The sequence below is a fragment of the Schistocerca cancellata genome, chromosome 8 (assembly GCF_023864275.1).
Source record: "Schistocerca cancellata isolate TAMUIC-IGC-003103 chromosome 8, iqSchCanc2.1, whole genome shotgun sequence".
Taxonomy (NCBI): domain Eukaryota; kingdom Metazoa; phylum Arthropoda; class Insecta; order Orthoptera; family Acrididae; genus Schistocerca; species Schistocerca cancellata.
In genome coordinates, this window is record NC_064633.1 from 413736373 (window position 1) to 413752399 (window position 16027).

At 48.8% G+C, this 16027-nt stretch overlaps 1 protein-coding gene across 3 annotated transcripts in view; it reads left to right on the top strand.

The window, feature by feature from the left end:
* The window catches only part of LOC126095302 (germ cell nuclear acidic protein-like), a 111689-nt gene that overhangs the window by 29640 nt on the left and 66022 nt on the right, over positions 1–16027 (top strand). For all 3 annotated transcript variants that reach the window (XM_049910093.1, XM_049910094.1, XM_049910095.1), the window contains one exon: positions 1558–1616. In XM_049910093.1, the coding sequence (XP_049766050.1) occupies positions 1558–1616 (59 nt within the window). The remainder of the gene's footprint in view (positions 1–1557; positions 1617–16027) is intronic.

Below are 16027 nucleotides of genomic sequence, written 5' to 3' on the forward strand. Positions count from 1 at the left end.
GATATGCCTAAATACGATTCTGACAGGTGTCACGTATGTAAGCATCCTGTCTGATCACCTGCAGCCATTCATGTCCGTTATGCATTCCAATGGACTTGAGCAATTACAGCAAGACAATGTGACACCTCACATGTCCAGAATTGCTAAAGAGCAGCAAGTTTAAACACTTCTGCTAGTCACCAGAATCCCCAGACATGAACATTATTGATCATATCTGGGATGCCTTGTGACATGCTGTTCCAAGAGATCTCCATCCCCTAGTATTCTTAGAGATTTATGAACAGCCCTGCAGGATTCATGGTGTCATTTCCCTCCAGCACTGTTTCAGACAGTAGTAGAGTCCATGTCATGTCGTGTTGCGGCACTTATGCGTGCTCACACGGGCCCTAAACTATGTTAGGCAGATGTGCCAGTTCCTTTGGCACTTCAGTGTATATGTAATGTTACTGCCTCTCTGGTGACAACATGAGGTATCCACCTTGCCACCTCAGTTACAGGACTCACTGCGTCAGCAAGTAGCTCCTGGTGTGATTTCACTTGGTTGGCCTAAGTTGTCCTGATTTTGTGGCTTTTTGCATTTACTGAGGAAGCTGTCTTTTTCACTCAGCCACACTAAGTAAATTATCTGCTGCACAACAAAACTCTGCTACAAGGTATTTGGACACTACCTGCCAGTGTGTGCCTTATTCTTTGAACACTCATAACGTTATTTGTGTTTAAATAATTGTCAGTGAGCTGCAATACTACAAATGAGAGAATGCATCTGAACCTGGAGAATTTTTTAAAGGAAACTCTGTGGGTTATCACTAAAGTATAACAGCATTGTCTTGATGTGATAACTGCACCAAGATGTTATAGGAAATTGACAGGTAACTTTATATGATTTCATTGGCACCATAAATCATTCCATGGTTGAGAACTGAGCTGCAGGTTTAATAAAACCCCAGTCAGATTTTTAACTTCAAATGCACACATTAAAGATTAATTCAGTGATGATACAGCTTAATTTTATTGATTTATTAATTCAACTGTCCTTGATAAAATTATTCTAGGTCTCTCCAGTTGGGAAGTAGATGTCAAACCTTTCAGATGGCAGTGAGTGTAAATTAAATCATTGTAAAAATCAGTGCTAACAAATTTATGCATAGACTACGTGTGTAAACAGTAGTCACTGCAGTCTGTGAACATTCTCACATCCTGAAATGATTATTTGTGCATAATTATGGACCATTGATTTAGTCGCTGCCTTGTTTTGATAAACCTTGGTAAACCTCACTGATGTGGCTGCGTCTGCTGTCATATGTTTTACACATTTGAATCATGTGTGGTGTAATAATTTACATTCATTTTCATAAACAGTGAAACCACTTACTCAGCTCACAATCAAATGCGTATGGTATATATATATGCATGGACAGCAAACTTCATGAAAAATGTTGCTCACACTGCGACAGTCCCAGAATCTATCAGCAGAACTTAATATGAAATTGACATATTTTTTGTTAATTATTGGTAATGTTTCATCGTAGTGTATGTTCGTAATTTTTTTTCTTGCAGCTGGAGATCTCCAACACACAATCAATCTTCTAGTGAAAGTGAAGACAACTTTGAGGAATGTGAGTAATGGATAAATGCATTCTTAAGTACTTATAGGAAGTGCATAAGATATATCAAATGGTAATATAAAACTTGCAGTTAGTGAACAGGTACAAATTCTTAGGTGGTGAATACTTTCGTTGAGTGTAAGTTCATGTCCACATACATACATAAATAAAATTAAATCAGTTTTGCAAAGGAATACTAGCAGCATTTCCAGTTCTAGCAACAAATTAGTGAGATCCTTGCATGATGATGTGAATGGTTGCTGGTTACAATGTCTGTTACACATTGTGTGTATCTCCCCACACAATGTCATTCGTGCGTGCGTGCGTGCATGCATGCCTGAAGGAACAGACATTTTCACTGAAAATTACAGCTTCGGTAGACATGTGAAGTGATTCTACATACTGTGACTGCATTAACATCAGCTGTTTGTGACACATGAGAATTTGTGCTGGACCAGAACTCGGACCCAGGTTTTCCACTTATTGTGAATGGTTGCCTTAACCACTTCGGCTATCAAGCATGCCTCCAGAACTGATCCAAACTTCCCATTTATCATGTAGTCACAACCCTTATTCTTGCACAGTTTGTGATTCCCAAACAAGCAGGCAAATATGCATGCAGATCAGGATAATGTACTGGAAAGATACAGACACTATATAAACACAGGCATTGAAACAATCAGTGGTGTATTCATACCTTGATGGAATAAAATGATGATATATTATTTGTCTCCCTGTGCAGGAATCGTGAATTGAGTGAGCATAAGGGTTGTGACTTCATGCAATATGAAATTTTGGATTGGTCCTGGAGGCAGGCTCAGATAGCCTAAGTTACTAAGGTGACTGCTCATGGTAAGTGGGAAATCAAGTTTAGAGTCCTGGTCCAGTGCAATTTTTTTGTGCTGCAAATAGATGACATCAATGCATAGTTTCAGTATGCGAAACTATTTCAGATATGAATGGTTCACCTAAGTTTCACATTATTTTAATGGACCCCCAGCATGCCATCTTCTGACTGTTGGAAGATTGTGCCAGTACTAACTACAGTAGCTAAAAGTACAACCTGCTGCTACCAAGTGGTAGTCTTTAGTATTGACACGTGTATAAAAGCTTTTTCTACTGAAAGTAGCAAAAATAGATCATCAACTGGGATGCTAAATTGAAAGTGTATACTAGTGTGGAATCTTACTTATCCTATTCCATGATCCTTGGCAGTCAGTTTTAGCTCAGCCAGTGTCTGTGTAAATTTAATTCTTAGATTTGTGGCAAACTGATATTTCCTTCTTCTTCTTCTGCTTCTGTTGCTGCTGCTGCTGCTTCTGCTTCAATCTGAAGACACTTTTGATGCAGCTCACCCTGCTAGTCTATTCTGTGCTAATCTCTTCAGCTCTGCACAATGAGTTCAACCTGTAAAATTAAGACTGACAGGATGATCACTACTTAACTTAGTACTACCAGTAGACATATGTTTAAGTATAAAGCACAATCCTAGCCTTCAGAACTATTAGTCCGTTTCTTTAGGAGGAGAGGGGGATAGGTTGTGGAAGGTTAGGATGAGAGGTACCCAACTTTTGTGTGGACAACTGTATTGAGCAGAATATAATAGAGGGAAACATTCCACGTGGGAAAAATATATCTAAAAACAAAGATGATGTGACTTACCAAATGAAAGTGCTGGCAGGTCGATAGACACACAAACAAACAAACAAACACAAACATACACACAAAATTCAAGCTTTCGCAACGAACGGTTGCTTCATCAGGAAAGAGGGAAGGAGAGGGAAAGACGAAAGGATGTGTGTTTTAAGGGAGAGGATAAGGAGTCATTCCAATCCCGGGAGCGGAAAGACTTACCTTAGGGGGAAAAAAGAACAGGTGAAATGTCTGCTTGTGTCTGTGTATGTGCGGATGGATATATGTGTGTGTGTGTGTGTGTGTGTGTGTGTGTGTGTGTGTGTGTGTGTGTGTGTGCGCGCGAGTGTATACCTGTCCTTTTTTCCCCCTAAGGTAAGTCTTTCCGCTCCCGGGATTGGAATGACTCCTTACCCTCTCCCTTAAAACCCATATCCTTTCGTCTTTCCCTCTCCTTCCCTCTTTCCTGACGAAGCAACCGTTGGTTGCGAAAGCTTGAATTTTGTGTGTATGTCTGTGTTTATTTGTGTGTCTATCGACCTACCAGCACTTTCATTTGGTAAGTCACATCATCTTTGTTTTTAGATGTATTTTTCCCAACTGTATTGGGCAGTTAGACAGCCCACACGGAATGGAAATACTGTAGACCTTGTAGCTAAGGCCTGACCTTTCTGGCAATGTCTGTCAGGTTAGAGACAAGGATTAGTGATTGTGTCATCATAGTGACAATGGTTATTAACATTAATAAATCCACCAAGAAGGCCAGGGAAGTATTTTTGGTACAAAGAGCAGATAAACAGTTGTTAGTGTCTCACTTACACTATGCATGGACATCATTTAGTTCCAGTATGATGGACTTACAGGAATTATGGGCAAAGTTTAAATGCATTGTAATTCATGCTCTGGAGAAGTATGCACTGAGCAGCAAGTGGGTTAAGGATGAGAAAGACCCACACTAGTTGAATAACAAAATTCAAGAAATGCTGAGGAAGCAAAGACTGTTGTAGGTTGTAGTCTCGGTTCGAAAGAGAACTTGCAAATGGTGATAGTTAAAAGATAATAGATTCATGTGTTTGCAAAAAGATCGAAGTATGAAGTGTAAAGTGTACAACTATCACCACTGTCATACTTCAGAAAAAGATCTTGTCAAGAACCCAATAAATTTCTGTTCTCACATAAAATTGTGTGCGTGTGCGTGTGCGTGCGTGCGTGCGTGCGCGCCTGTCCTTTTTTCCCCCAAAGGTAAGTCTTTCCACTCCTGGGATTGGAATGACTCCTTACCCTCTCCCTTAAAACCCACATCCTTTCGTCTTTCCCTCTCCTTCCCTTTTTCCTGATGAAGCAACCTTGGGTTGCGAAAGCTTGAAATTTGTGTGTGTGTTTGTGTGTATTTTTATTGTGTCTATCTACCAGCACTTTCTCATTTGTTAAGTCACAGTATCTTTGTTTTATATATATGTTTTTATAGTTATACCTAAAAACAAAGATGATGTGACTTACCAAATGAAAGTGCTGGCAGGTCGACAGACACACAAACATACACACAAAATTCAAGCTTTCGCAACAAACTGTTGCCTCATCAGGAAAGAGGGAAGGAGAGGGAAAGACGAAAGGATGTGGGTTTTAAGGGAGAGGGTAAGGAGTCATTCCAGTCCCGGGAGCGGAAAGACTTACCTTAGGGGGAAAAAAGGACGGGTATACACTCGCACACACACAAATATCCATCCACACATATACAGACACAAGCAGACATATTTAAAGACAAAGAGTTTGGGCAGAGATATAACAAGAGCCACTTCCTCATCTTCTCAAACCCAGAACCTCCCACAGAAGAACCACAAAAGTGCCCCACTTGTGACAGGATACTTTCCGTCCCCCAGGGGGTCCACAACTCTTTTGTGGATACGTGCGTAGCGAGCACGGGACCCCGAGCTAATGTGGCCTTCCTTCCTTTCCAGGCTGCATACCTTCCCATTCCGCATCCTTCCCCATCCCTATCTTCGCCCCTCCTCCCCTCACCTCTGGCTCTTTCCTTCCCTTTCTCCCCATCTGGGAGTATGGTTTGTGCCTACGTCCGGAGACGGACGCTCGTAAATGTACTGCATTCTTTGCCTTCCTTGCTTTTATGTCTTCTTCCTTCCTTTGTCCTTCTGTCTTCTTCCTTCCTTTGTCCTTCTGTCTTCTTCCTTCCTTTGTCCTTCTCTTTTCCTTACCTCTTCTCTTTCCCTTTTCTCCGCTGCGGCGTTTGAGACCTCTCTTCCTTCCTTTCCCTTTCTCTTTCTTCCTCCCTGTGCGTGTCTGAAGGCCGACCCACGCCCTTCGTGCGTAGCCGGTGACGGGGTAACGCGTAATTCCCCGCCCCGGGTAGACAGGTAGGACACGTACGTACCCCCTGGTAACGGCTAGGCCCAGGGAGGGGTGATTACCCGAGCTGATACCTTCCGAAAATGCCGATTGGTCCCTCCGTCCGTTTGTCGGGAGGTGTGACCTGAGGTGTGAACAATCACCTAAGGCGGGAGTGCCCTCAGAGAGGGCCCCCACAAGGGAGGAGCGCGCCATCGGAGACGCCGGTAATCATGGGGGATTCTTCCGCAATGGTTTCCTCACCTTCCACTAAGTCTGCTCACAAACGTAAGTATATTGAGTCTCAGCCACAGACGATTCTTCCATCGTTGCCACAGTTCCTTGTTGTTTCTCGGTCTGATGAAGGTCACGACTTCTCCACGGTCAACCCTTTCATTATTCAGAAAGGTGTCGACGCAATAGCAGGTCCTGTAAAGTCTTGTTCCAGATTACGGAATGGCACCCTGTTAGAACCACACAGTGCCCTCCAGGCACAAAAATTGCTGCGTACTTCTCTGCTCCACACCTTCCCTGTCCGGGTGGAACCGCACCGTACCTTAAATTCCTCACGTGGAGTCGTTTATACACGCTCCCTCGATGGATTGTCTGACGAAGAAATTCAGCACTATCTGTCTGACCAGGGCGTAACGGCAGTTCATAGAGTAATGAAACGGGTTGACACGAACATCATTCCAACCCGCACTGTCTTCTTGACATTTGACACAGTTCAACTCCCATCCAAAATCACAGCAGGCTATGAGATAATTTCCGTTCGCCCTTACGTCCCAAACCCTACGCGTTGCTATCGATGTCAGCGGTTCAATCACACCAGCCAGTCCTGTTCCAATCCAGCCAAATGTGTAACGTGTGGCAAGGATGCCCATGAGGGTGCTTGTCCACCTCCATCCCCTCGCTGCATCAACTGTATGGGTGACCACGCTGCTTCCTCTCGAGATTGCCCCGTTTTTAAGGACGAGAAGCTCATCCAGGAAATACGGGTGAAGGAAAAGGTGTCGACCTTTGCTGCTCGAAAATTATTCGCCAGTCGCAAGCCCACCGTGCCTCAGACAGGAAAATACAGCACTGTCCTTGCTTCTCCTCGGCCAACAAAGGAGGCGGCCACGCAGACTTGCGACCTCACCTTTAGTACCACGGTCGTCAGATCGGCCAGCGCAAAGATCGCTCATTCAACCTCACCACTTTCGCCTGCCCACTCTGTGGCTCACCCTTCGTCGGGTTCTGCTACATCTCGAGCCCAAAAGTCGGACGCCAAGTCTTCGAAAAAAGAGCATACTCGTGAAGAGTTTTTACGTACCGCAACTTCACAACCATCGGTTCCTTCTTCATCTAAACCACATTCTTCCAAGAAGGCTACAAAGAAACCCAGTTCCTCTCCTTCTCCGCCAAGGCGTGCCCCCTCTACAGCACCACCTGGCGGAAATCGCCCTCGGCCATCTTCTGTGTCGCCGAGGCGCACTGCTGGTGGCCGGTCAACCGGCCGATCGCTGGTGGCAGGGACTGCTCCTGACCAACCTATGGATCAGGATCTTCTGCCTTCGGCTGAATGCCATTCCATGCTGTCGGTTGCTAGCTCCGAGCAGTCTCTGAGTTGACAGCAACTTTGGTCACATTCCTCCATTTTCCTTTCACCCCATGTCCATTATCCACTGGAATATCCGCGGCATTCGAGCCAATCGGGATGAATTGTTGGTCCTCTTACGCTCCTACTCGCCGGTCATCTTCTGTCTTCAGGAAACAAAGCTGCGTCCCCATGACCGCTTTGTTCTCCCTCACTTTCAGTCCGTCCGATATGACCTCCCCTCTGTTGAAGGCACTCCAGCCCATGGAGGACTCATGATTCTTCTCCATGATACTCTCCATTATCACCCAATCCCCTTAAAACAGTTCCTTCCAAGCTGTCGCCGTCCGTCTTTCCCTTTCTGGATACACGTTCTCTCTTTGTACTGTATACATTCCATCATCCACACCAATGGCACGAGCTGATCTCCTTCATCTTCTTGGTCAGCTTCCACCCCCCTATTTGCTGGTTGGGGACTTCAATGCCCACCACCCGCTTTGGGGATCTCCTCATCCTTGTCCACGTGGCTCCATATTGCTAGACGTCTTCCACCAAGCGGATCTAGTTTGCCTCAACACTGGGGTCCCCACATTTTTGTCTGCCTCCACGACAAATTTATCTCATTTGGACCTTGCGGTCGGTACTGTTCCGCTAGCTCGGCACTTCGAATGGTTCGCCCTTGATGATACACACTCGAGTGACCACTTTCCATGTGTCCTCAGACTGCAGCCTCAACTGCCATATATGCGCCCGTGACGCTGGAAGTTTGCCCAAGCCGATTGGACACTTTTTTCGTCTCTCGCGACATTCGATGACCGTCGCTTTCCCAGCGTCGACGATGAGGTCACACACATTACCGACGTTATCCTTACAGCTGCGGAACGTTCAATACCACGCACCTCCGAATTGCCCCGGCGCCCCCCAGTTCCTTGGTGGAACGAGGCATGCCGTAATGCAATATGTGAGCGGCGACGTGCTCTTCGCATTTTCCGTCACCATCCTACTTTGGCCAACTGTATCCGCTATAAGCAGCTCCGTGCGCGATGCCGTCGCGTCATCCGCGATAGCAAGAAGGCAAGCTGGAAATTCTTTATTAGCTCATTTAACACCTTCACTCCCTCCTCGGAAGTTTGGAGTCGGCTTCGACGGTTCTCAGGCGCACCTAGTTTCTCCCCGGTCTCTGGGCTCACTGTCGCGCATGATACATTCGTGGACCCCGTCGCAATTTCTAACTCGTTGGGTCAGCACTTTGCTGAGATTTCGAGCTCTTCAAATTACCCGCCAGCGTTTCTCCCGAAGAAACGTGCAGCGGAAGTGCGACCTCTTGCTTTCTCCTCTCAAAATCACGAAAGCTACAATACTGTTTTCTCCATGCGGGAACTCCAACGTGCCCTCTCATCTTCTCGCTCCTCCGCCCCGGGACCGGATGGTATCCATGTCCAAATGTTGCTGCATTTATCAACCCCTAGTCTGCGTTACCTCCTTCGCCTTTATAATCGAATTTGGACCGACAGTACCTTTCCCAAACGGTGGCGGGAAGCTATTGTCGTTCCCGTTCCGAAACCTGGAAAGGACAAACATCTCCCCTCTAGCTATCGCCCCATTTCTCTCACGAGTAGTGTCTGTAAGGTTTTGGAGCGTATGGTGAATTACCGTTTAGCTTGGTGGCTGGAATCCCGCAGTCTTTTAACACCAGCCCAATGCGGATTTCGGAAGCATCGTTCTGCCGTTGACCATCTTGTTGCTCTCTCCACTTATATCATGAACAATTTTCTCCGGAAACGCCAAACGGTAGCAATATTTTTTGATCTGGAGAGAGCATACGATACCTGTTGGAGGACAGGCATCCTCCGCACACTGTTCTCTTGGGGCTTTCGAGGCCGGCTGCCCCTTTTTCTTCGCGAATTTATGGCAGAGCGCACTTTTAGGGTGCGGGTGAACACTACTCTCTCCCGTACTTTCTCCCAAGAAAACGGGGTACCCCAGGGATCTGTGCTGAGTGTTGTACTATTTGCCATCGCCATAAATCCAATTATGGATTGTCTCCCTCCTGATGTCTCGGGCTCCCTCTTTGTGGACGATTTTGCGATCTACTACAGCTCTCAACGGACCAGCCATCTTGAACGACGTCTTCAAGGATGTCTCGATCGCCTCCACTCGTGGAGCATCGAAACTGGCTTCCGTTTCTCACCCAGTAAGACCGTTTGTGTCAATTTTTGGCGACGTAAGGAGTTTCTTCCGCCCTCCTTACATCTAGGTCCTGTCAACCTTCCGTTTTCAGACGTCGCTAAATTCTTGGGTCTTATGTTTGACAGAAAACTGTGCTGGTCCTCCCACGTTTCCTATCTTTCGGCTCGCTGTCTGCGATCGCTTAACACCCTCCGTGTCCTGAATGGTACCTCCTGGGGAGCGGACCGAGTGGTCCTTCTCCGCCTCTATCGCGCCTTAGTGCGCTCGAAATTGGATTATGGAAGCATAGTCTACTCCTCTGCTCGGCCGTCTATTCTTCGGCGTCTCGACTCTATCCACCACCGTGGATTACGTTTAGTGTCTGGAGCTTTTTACACTAGCCCTGTGGAAAGCCTTTATGCTGAGACTGCTGAACCTCCGCTGTCCAATCGGCGGGCAGTACTCCTGAGTCGTTATGCTAGCCATCTGTCTTCCATGCCTACTAATCCAGCCCATGACCTTTTTTTCGACGCCTCCTTTGATGTAGGGTATGCAGGCCGCTCCTCTTCCCTACTACCCCCGGGAGTCCGCTTCCGTCAACTGCTCCATTCTCTTTCCTTCCGCTTTCCTAAAACCTTCTGGACAACTTGGGGTACAGCACCGCCTTGGCTCCGTCCCCGGATCTGCCTGCTCCGTGACCTTTGTCAATTTCCCAAGGATGGTACCCCTACACTTGTTTATCGTCGGGCATTTGCTGCTCTATGTGCAGCAATGACGGAGGCCACATTTATTTACACCGACGGCTCGAAAACATCGTTAGGTGTAGGGAGTGCTTATATTGTTGGCGACACCCCAAATCAATTTCGGCTTCCCGACCAGTGTTCGGTTTATACTGCGGAGCTTTACGCTGTTCTCCAGGCTGTCCACTACATCCGCCACCATCAGCGAATACAGTATGTTATCTGCTCAGATTCTCTCAGCTCTCTCCTCAGTCTCCAAGCTCTTTACCCTGTGCACCCTCTGGTCCACCGGATTCAGGACTGTCAGCGCTAGCTCCACCTGAGGGGCGTCTCGGTGGCGTTCCTCTGGCTCCCGGGACACGCTGGTATCTGTGGGAATGAGGCGGCTGATATAGCGGCCAAGGCCGCAGTCTCTCTTCCTCGGCCAGCTATTCGGTCGCTTCCCTTCACCGATCTACGGAGCGGTTTATGTCGCCAAGTTGCTCATTTATGGCATGCGCATTGGTCGGCACTTCCCTGTAATAAATTGCGGGAAGTGAAAGCCCTTCCTTGCGCTTGGACCTCTTCTTCCCGAACGCGTCGTCAGGAGGAGGTAATTTTAGCTAGACTCCGGATAGGGCACTGTCGTTTTAGCCATCGACATCTTTTAAGCGGCGATCCTCCCCCACTCTGTCCCCACTGCTCTCAGCTGTGGACGGTAAGACACCTTTTAATTGAATGCCCCTATTTTAATCCGTTACGCTCCCGTCTACAGCTATCGCCTGATCTATCGTCGATTTTAGCAGATGACACGCGCTCCGCCGACCGCGTTCTCCAGTTTATTAGTGACAGTGAAATGGCGTCAGTCATTTGAACCTTTTTTTGGGGACAATCACCCCCTTTCTGTAGTGGATTTTTAAGCATTCTTCTATTTTTAGTTTCTCAAATTTTCTGACTTTGTTCCCATTGCTGCTGGTTTTAAAATTCGGTTTTTTACTGTCTTAAGTCACGGGCTGGGCGCTAATGACCTTAGCAGTTTTGCGCCCTAAAACCACAAAAAAAAAAGATACTTTCCGGGACTGGATCAGATTCTGAATGTGGCTCTCCAGCAGGGATACGACTTCCTCAAATCCTGCCCTGAAATGAGATCCATCCTTCATGAAATCCTCCCCACTCCACCAAGAGTGTCTTTCCGCCGTCCACCTAACCTTCGCAACCTCTTAGTTCATCCCTATGAAATCCCCAAACCACCTTCCCTACCCTCTGGCTCCTACCCTTGTAACCGCCCCCGGTGTAAAACCTGCCCCATGCACCCTCCCACCACCACCTACTCCAGTCCTGTAACCCGGAAGGTGTACACAATCAAAGGCAGAGCCACGTGTGAAAGCACCCACGTGATCTACCAACTGACCTGCCTACACTGTGATGCGTTCTATGTGAGAATGACCAGCAACAAACTGTCCATTTGCATGAATGGACACAGGCAGACAGTGTTTGTTGGTAATGAGGATCACCCTGTGGCTAAACATGCCTTCCCCCCTGCGGGTCCGGGGATTAGAATAGGCCCGAGGTATTCCTGCCTGTCGTAAGAGGCGACTAAAAGGAGTCCATCCCCCTCATGGGGGTAGTTAGCACCTGCGTCCGGAGACGGACGGTTTCACGACCTATAATCGTGGTCTTTTTGGTTTTTCACTTCTCGTTTCTTCCTTCCTTTTGTTGGTTCCTTTCTTTGCTCTTCTCCACCTCACTGTCTTCCTTACTCTTTCCCTTGACTTCTCCTTGCCTTCTCATTGCCTTTTTCTCCTTGCCTTCTCATTGCCTTTTTCTCCTTGCCTTCTCATTGCCTTCTCATTGCCTTTTTCTCCTTGCCTTCTCATTGCCTTCTTCTCCTTGCTTCCTCATTGCCTTCTTCTCCTTGCCTTCTCTGGTCTCCGCCTCGGCGTTTGAGACAGTCTGTCCTCTTTCTCCCTCTCTCTCTTCTTTTTCCTCTTCTTCCTTCCTCCCTGTGCGTGTCTGAAGGCCGACCCACGCGTTCGCACGCGTAGCCGGTGACGGGGTAACGCGTAAGTCCCCGCCCTGGGTAGACATGTAAGGCACGCGCGTACCCCCTGGTAAAGGCCAGGCCCGGGGAGGGGTGATTGCCTGAGCTGATACCTTCTGACCATGCCGATTGGTCCCTCCGTCTGTTTCTCGGGAGGTGTGACCTGAGGTGTAAACATTCACCTAAGGCGGGAGTGCCCTCTGAGAGGGTCCCCACAAGGAAGGAGCGCGCCATCGGAGACGCTGGCAATCGTGGGGGATTCCTCCGCAATGGATTCTACTCCATCGCTTTCGACTTCGACCCAAAAACGGAAACGTGACCATCCAACAGTGACAAAAGTACTACCGCCTGCCCCACAGTTCCTCGTAGTTTCTCGATCTGAGGACGGAAAGGATTTTTCCTCTGTCAACCCTTTCGTTATTCAGAAGGGCGTAGATGCCATAGCCGGATCTGTCAAATCTTGTACCAGGTTGCGTAACGGTACCTTATTACTAGAAACTGAGAGTGCCTTTCAGGCACAAAAACTGCTTCGGGCCACACTCTTGTACACGTTCCCTGTCCGGGTGGAGGCCCACCGAACTTTGAATTCGTCTCGTGGTGTAGTCTATAGTAGCTCCCTCGACGGATTGACTGACGAGGAGCTTCAATCTTTCCTCGCTGAGCAGGGCGTGACGGCTGTCCATAGGGTCATGAAAAAGGTCAACAATAACCTTGTACCGACCCGGACACTTTTCTTGACCTTCGATAGTGTTAAGCTGCCATCGCGCATCAAGGCGGGCTACGAGGTTATTTCTGTTCGCCCCTATGTCCCGACACCTACGCGCTGCTACCAGTGTCAGCGTTTCAATCACACTCGACAGTCTTGCTCCAATGCGGCTAAATGTGTCACTTGTGGCAGGGATGCCCATGAGGGTGACTGTCCACCTCCGTCTCCTCGTTGTGTGAACTGTCAGGGTGACCATGCCGCATCCTCCCGCGACTGTCCTGTCTATAAGGAAGAACGCTGTATCCAAGAAATTCGGGTCAAAGAGAAAGTGTCCACCTCGGCTGCTCGCAAGCTATTGGCTAGTAGGAAGCCCACGCTGCTCCCAGCGGGGAAATACAGCACTGTCCTCGCCTCTCCTCGGACTACCCGGGAGGTAGCAACCCAGACATGCGATCTGACCTTCAGCACCACGGTCGTCCGTTCGGCCAGTGCTAAGATCGCGCGGTCGACGTCTCCTCTTCCTCCCATCACCCCACAGACACCAGCCACTTCCTCAGCTTCTGCTAAGTCGAAGACCCCGAAGTCAGATGCACGGGCCTTCAAGAAGGAACCATCCCGTGCAGACTTCCTCCGTCCCTCGACCTCCCAGCCTTCGACCAGTACTTCCACCAAACGTCCTTCTAAAAAGGCGCATAGGAAGCACAGTTCTCCTTCTCCGCCACGGCGCCTTTCTTCTCCTGCGCCACCCAGCGGTTGCCGCCCCAGGCCGTCATCCGTTTCGCCTGGCCGCACCGCTGGTAGCCGAACATCTGGCCGTTCACCGGCGGAGGAAGCTCCCCCTCCCGGCCATCCTCCTGAGATGGCCGATGAACCTATAGACCCCATGGACGATGACTGTCCGCCTACTGATAGCGGCGGCAGTGCTCGCTCGAAGCCAGGCCCTAAGCGGCCTTCGAGGTGACCCCTTCTCTCATCTTCCTTTTCTTACGATGGCACTTATTCACTGGAATATTCGCAGCATTCGCTCCAACCGAGAGGACTTGAAGTTGCTGCTCCGCTTGCATCGTCCGCTCGTCGTAGCCCTTCAGGAAACGAAGCTACGCCCATGCGATCAAATTGCCTTGGCACACTACACCTCTGTGCGTTTTGACCTACCCCCTGTGGTAGGTATCCCAGCTCATGGAGGGGTTATGTTGCTGGTCCGGGATGATATTTACTACGATCCCATCACGTTGCACACCGGCCTGCAGGCAGTTGCCATCCGCATTACTCTCCCCGCCTTTACGTTTTCCTTTTGTACCGTTTACACTCCATCGTCATCTGCCATTACCAGGGCAGACATGATGCAACTTATTGCTCAGCTACCTGCACCATTTTTGTTAACTGGAGACTTCAATGCCCACCATCCCCTTTGGGGCTCTCCAGCATCCTGCCCGAGGGGCTCCTTGTTAGCAGACCTTTTCAACCAGCTCAATCTTGTCTGCCTCAATACTGGCGCCCCTACTTTTCTTTCGGACACATCTCATACCTATTCCCATTTAGACCTCTCTATCTGTACTCCCCAACTTGCACGCCGGTTTGAGTGGTATGCACTTGCTGATACATATTCGAGCGACCACTTCCCGTGTGTTATCCATCTCCTGCATCATACTCCCTCTCCGTGCTCCTCTAGTTGGACCATCTCCAAGGCAGACTGGGGTCTCTTCTCTTCCAGGGCGACCTTTCAGGATCAAACCTTCACAAGCTGCGATCGTCAGGTCGCACACCTCACGGAAGTCATTCTCGCTGCTGCTGAATATTCCATCCCTCACCCTACTTCTTCTCCACGTCGCGTACCGGTCCCCTGGTGGACCGCAGCATGTAGAGACGCTTTACGTGCTCGTCGACGTGCTTTACGCACCTTTAAACGCCACCCTACAGTGGCGAATTGTATTAAGTATAAACGATTACGTGCTCAGTGTCGTCGTATTATTAAAGAAAGCAAGAAAGCCAGCTGGGCTGCTTTCACAAGCACCTTCAACAGTTTTACTCCTTCTTCTGTTGTCTGGGGTAGCCTGCGCCGGCTATCTGGCACTAAGGTCCACTCCCCAGTTTCTGGCTTGAAGGTCGCGAATGACGTCCTTGTGGCCCCTGAGGCTGTCTCCAATGCCTTCGGCCGCTTTTTCGCCGAGGTTTCGAGCTCCGCTCATTACCACCCTGCCTTCCTCCCCCGCAAACAGGCAGAGGAGGCTAGGCCACCTGACTTCCGCTCCTCGAATTGTGAAAGTTATAATGCACCATTCACCATGCGGGAACTCGAAACCGCACTTGGCCGATCACGGTCCTCCGCTCCAGGGCCTGATTCTATTCATATTCAGATGTTGAAGAACCTTTCTCCTGCGGGTAAAGGTTTTCTTCTTCGTACATACAATCGCATCTGGATTGAGGGACATGTTCCCGCATGCTGGCGCGAGTCTATTGTTGTCCCGATTCCTAAGCCGGGGAAGGACAAGCACTTGCCTTCCAGTTATCGACCTATCTCGCTTACCAGCTGTGTCTGTAAAGTGATGGAGCGAATGGTTAACTCTCGATTGGTTTGGCTGCTCGAGTCTCGACGCCTACTTACCAATGTACAATGTGGATTTCGAAGGCGCCGCTCTGCTGTTGACCATCTGGTTACCTTGTCGACCTTCATTATGAATAACTTCTTGCGGAAGCGCCCGACCGCGGCTGTGTTCTTTGATTTGGAGAAGGCTTACGACACCTGTTGGAGGGCGGGCATTCTCCGCACCATGCATACATGGGGCCTTCGCGGTCGCCTCCCTCTCTTTATTCGTTCCTTTTTAACGGATCGACAGTTCAGGGTACGTGTGGGTTCTGTCCTGTCTGACACCTTTCGCCAGGAGAATGGGGTGCCACAGGGCTCAGTTTTGATCGTCGCTCTCTTCGCCATCGCGATCAATCCAATAATGGATTGCCTCCCAGCTGATGTATCAGGCTCCCTTTTCGTGGACGATTTTACCATCTATTGCAGCGCGCAGTGTACACGTGTCCTGGAGCGCTGTCTTCAGCGTTCTCTTGACCGTCTTTACTCCTGGAGTGTCGCCAATGGCTTCCGTTTTTCTGCCGAGAAGACGGTCTGTATTAACTTCTGGCGCTACAAAGAGTTTCTCCCACCGTCCTTACGACTCGGTCCCGTTGCTCTCCCAATCGTGGAGACAACCAAATTTTTAGGCCTTACCTTTGACAGGAAAC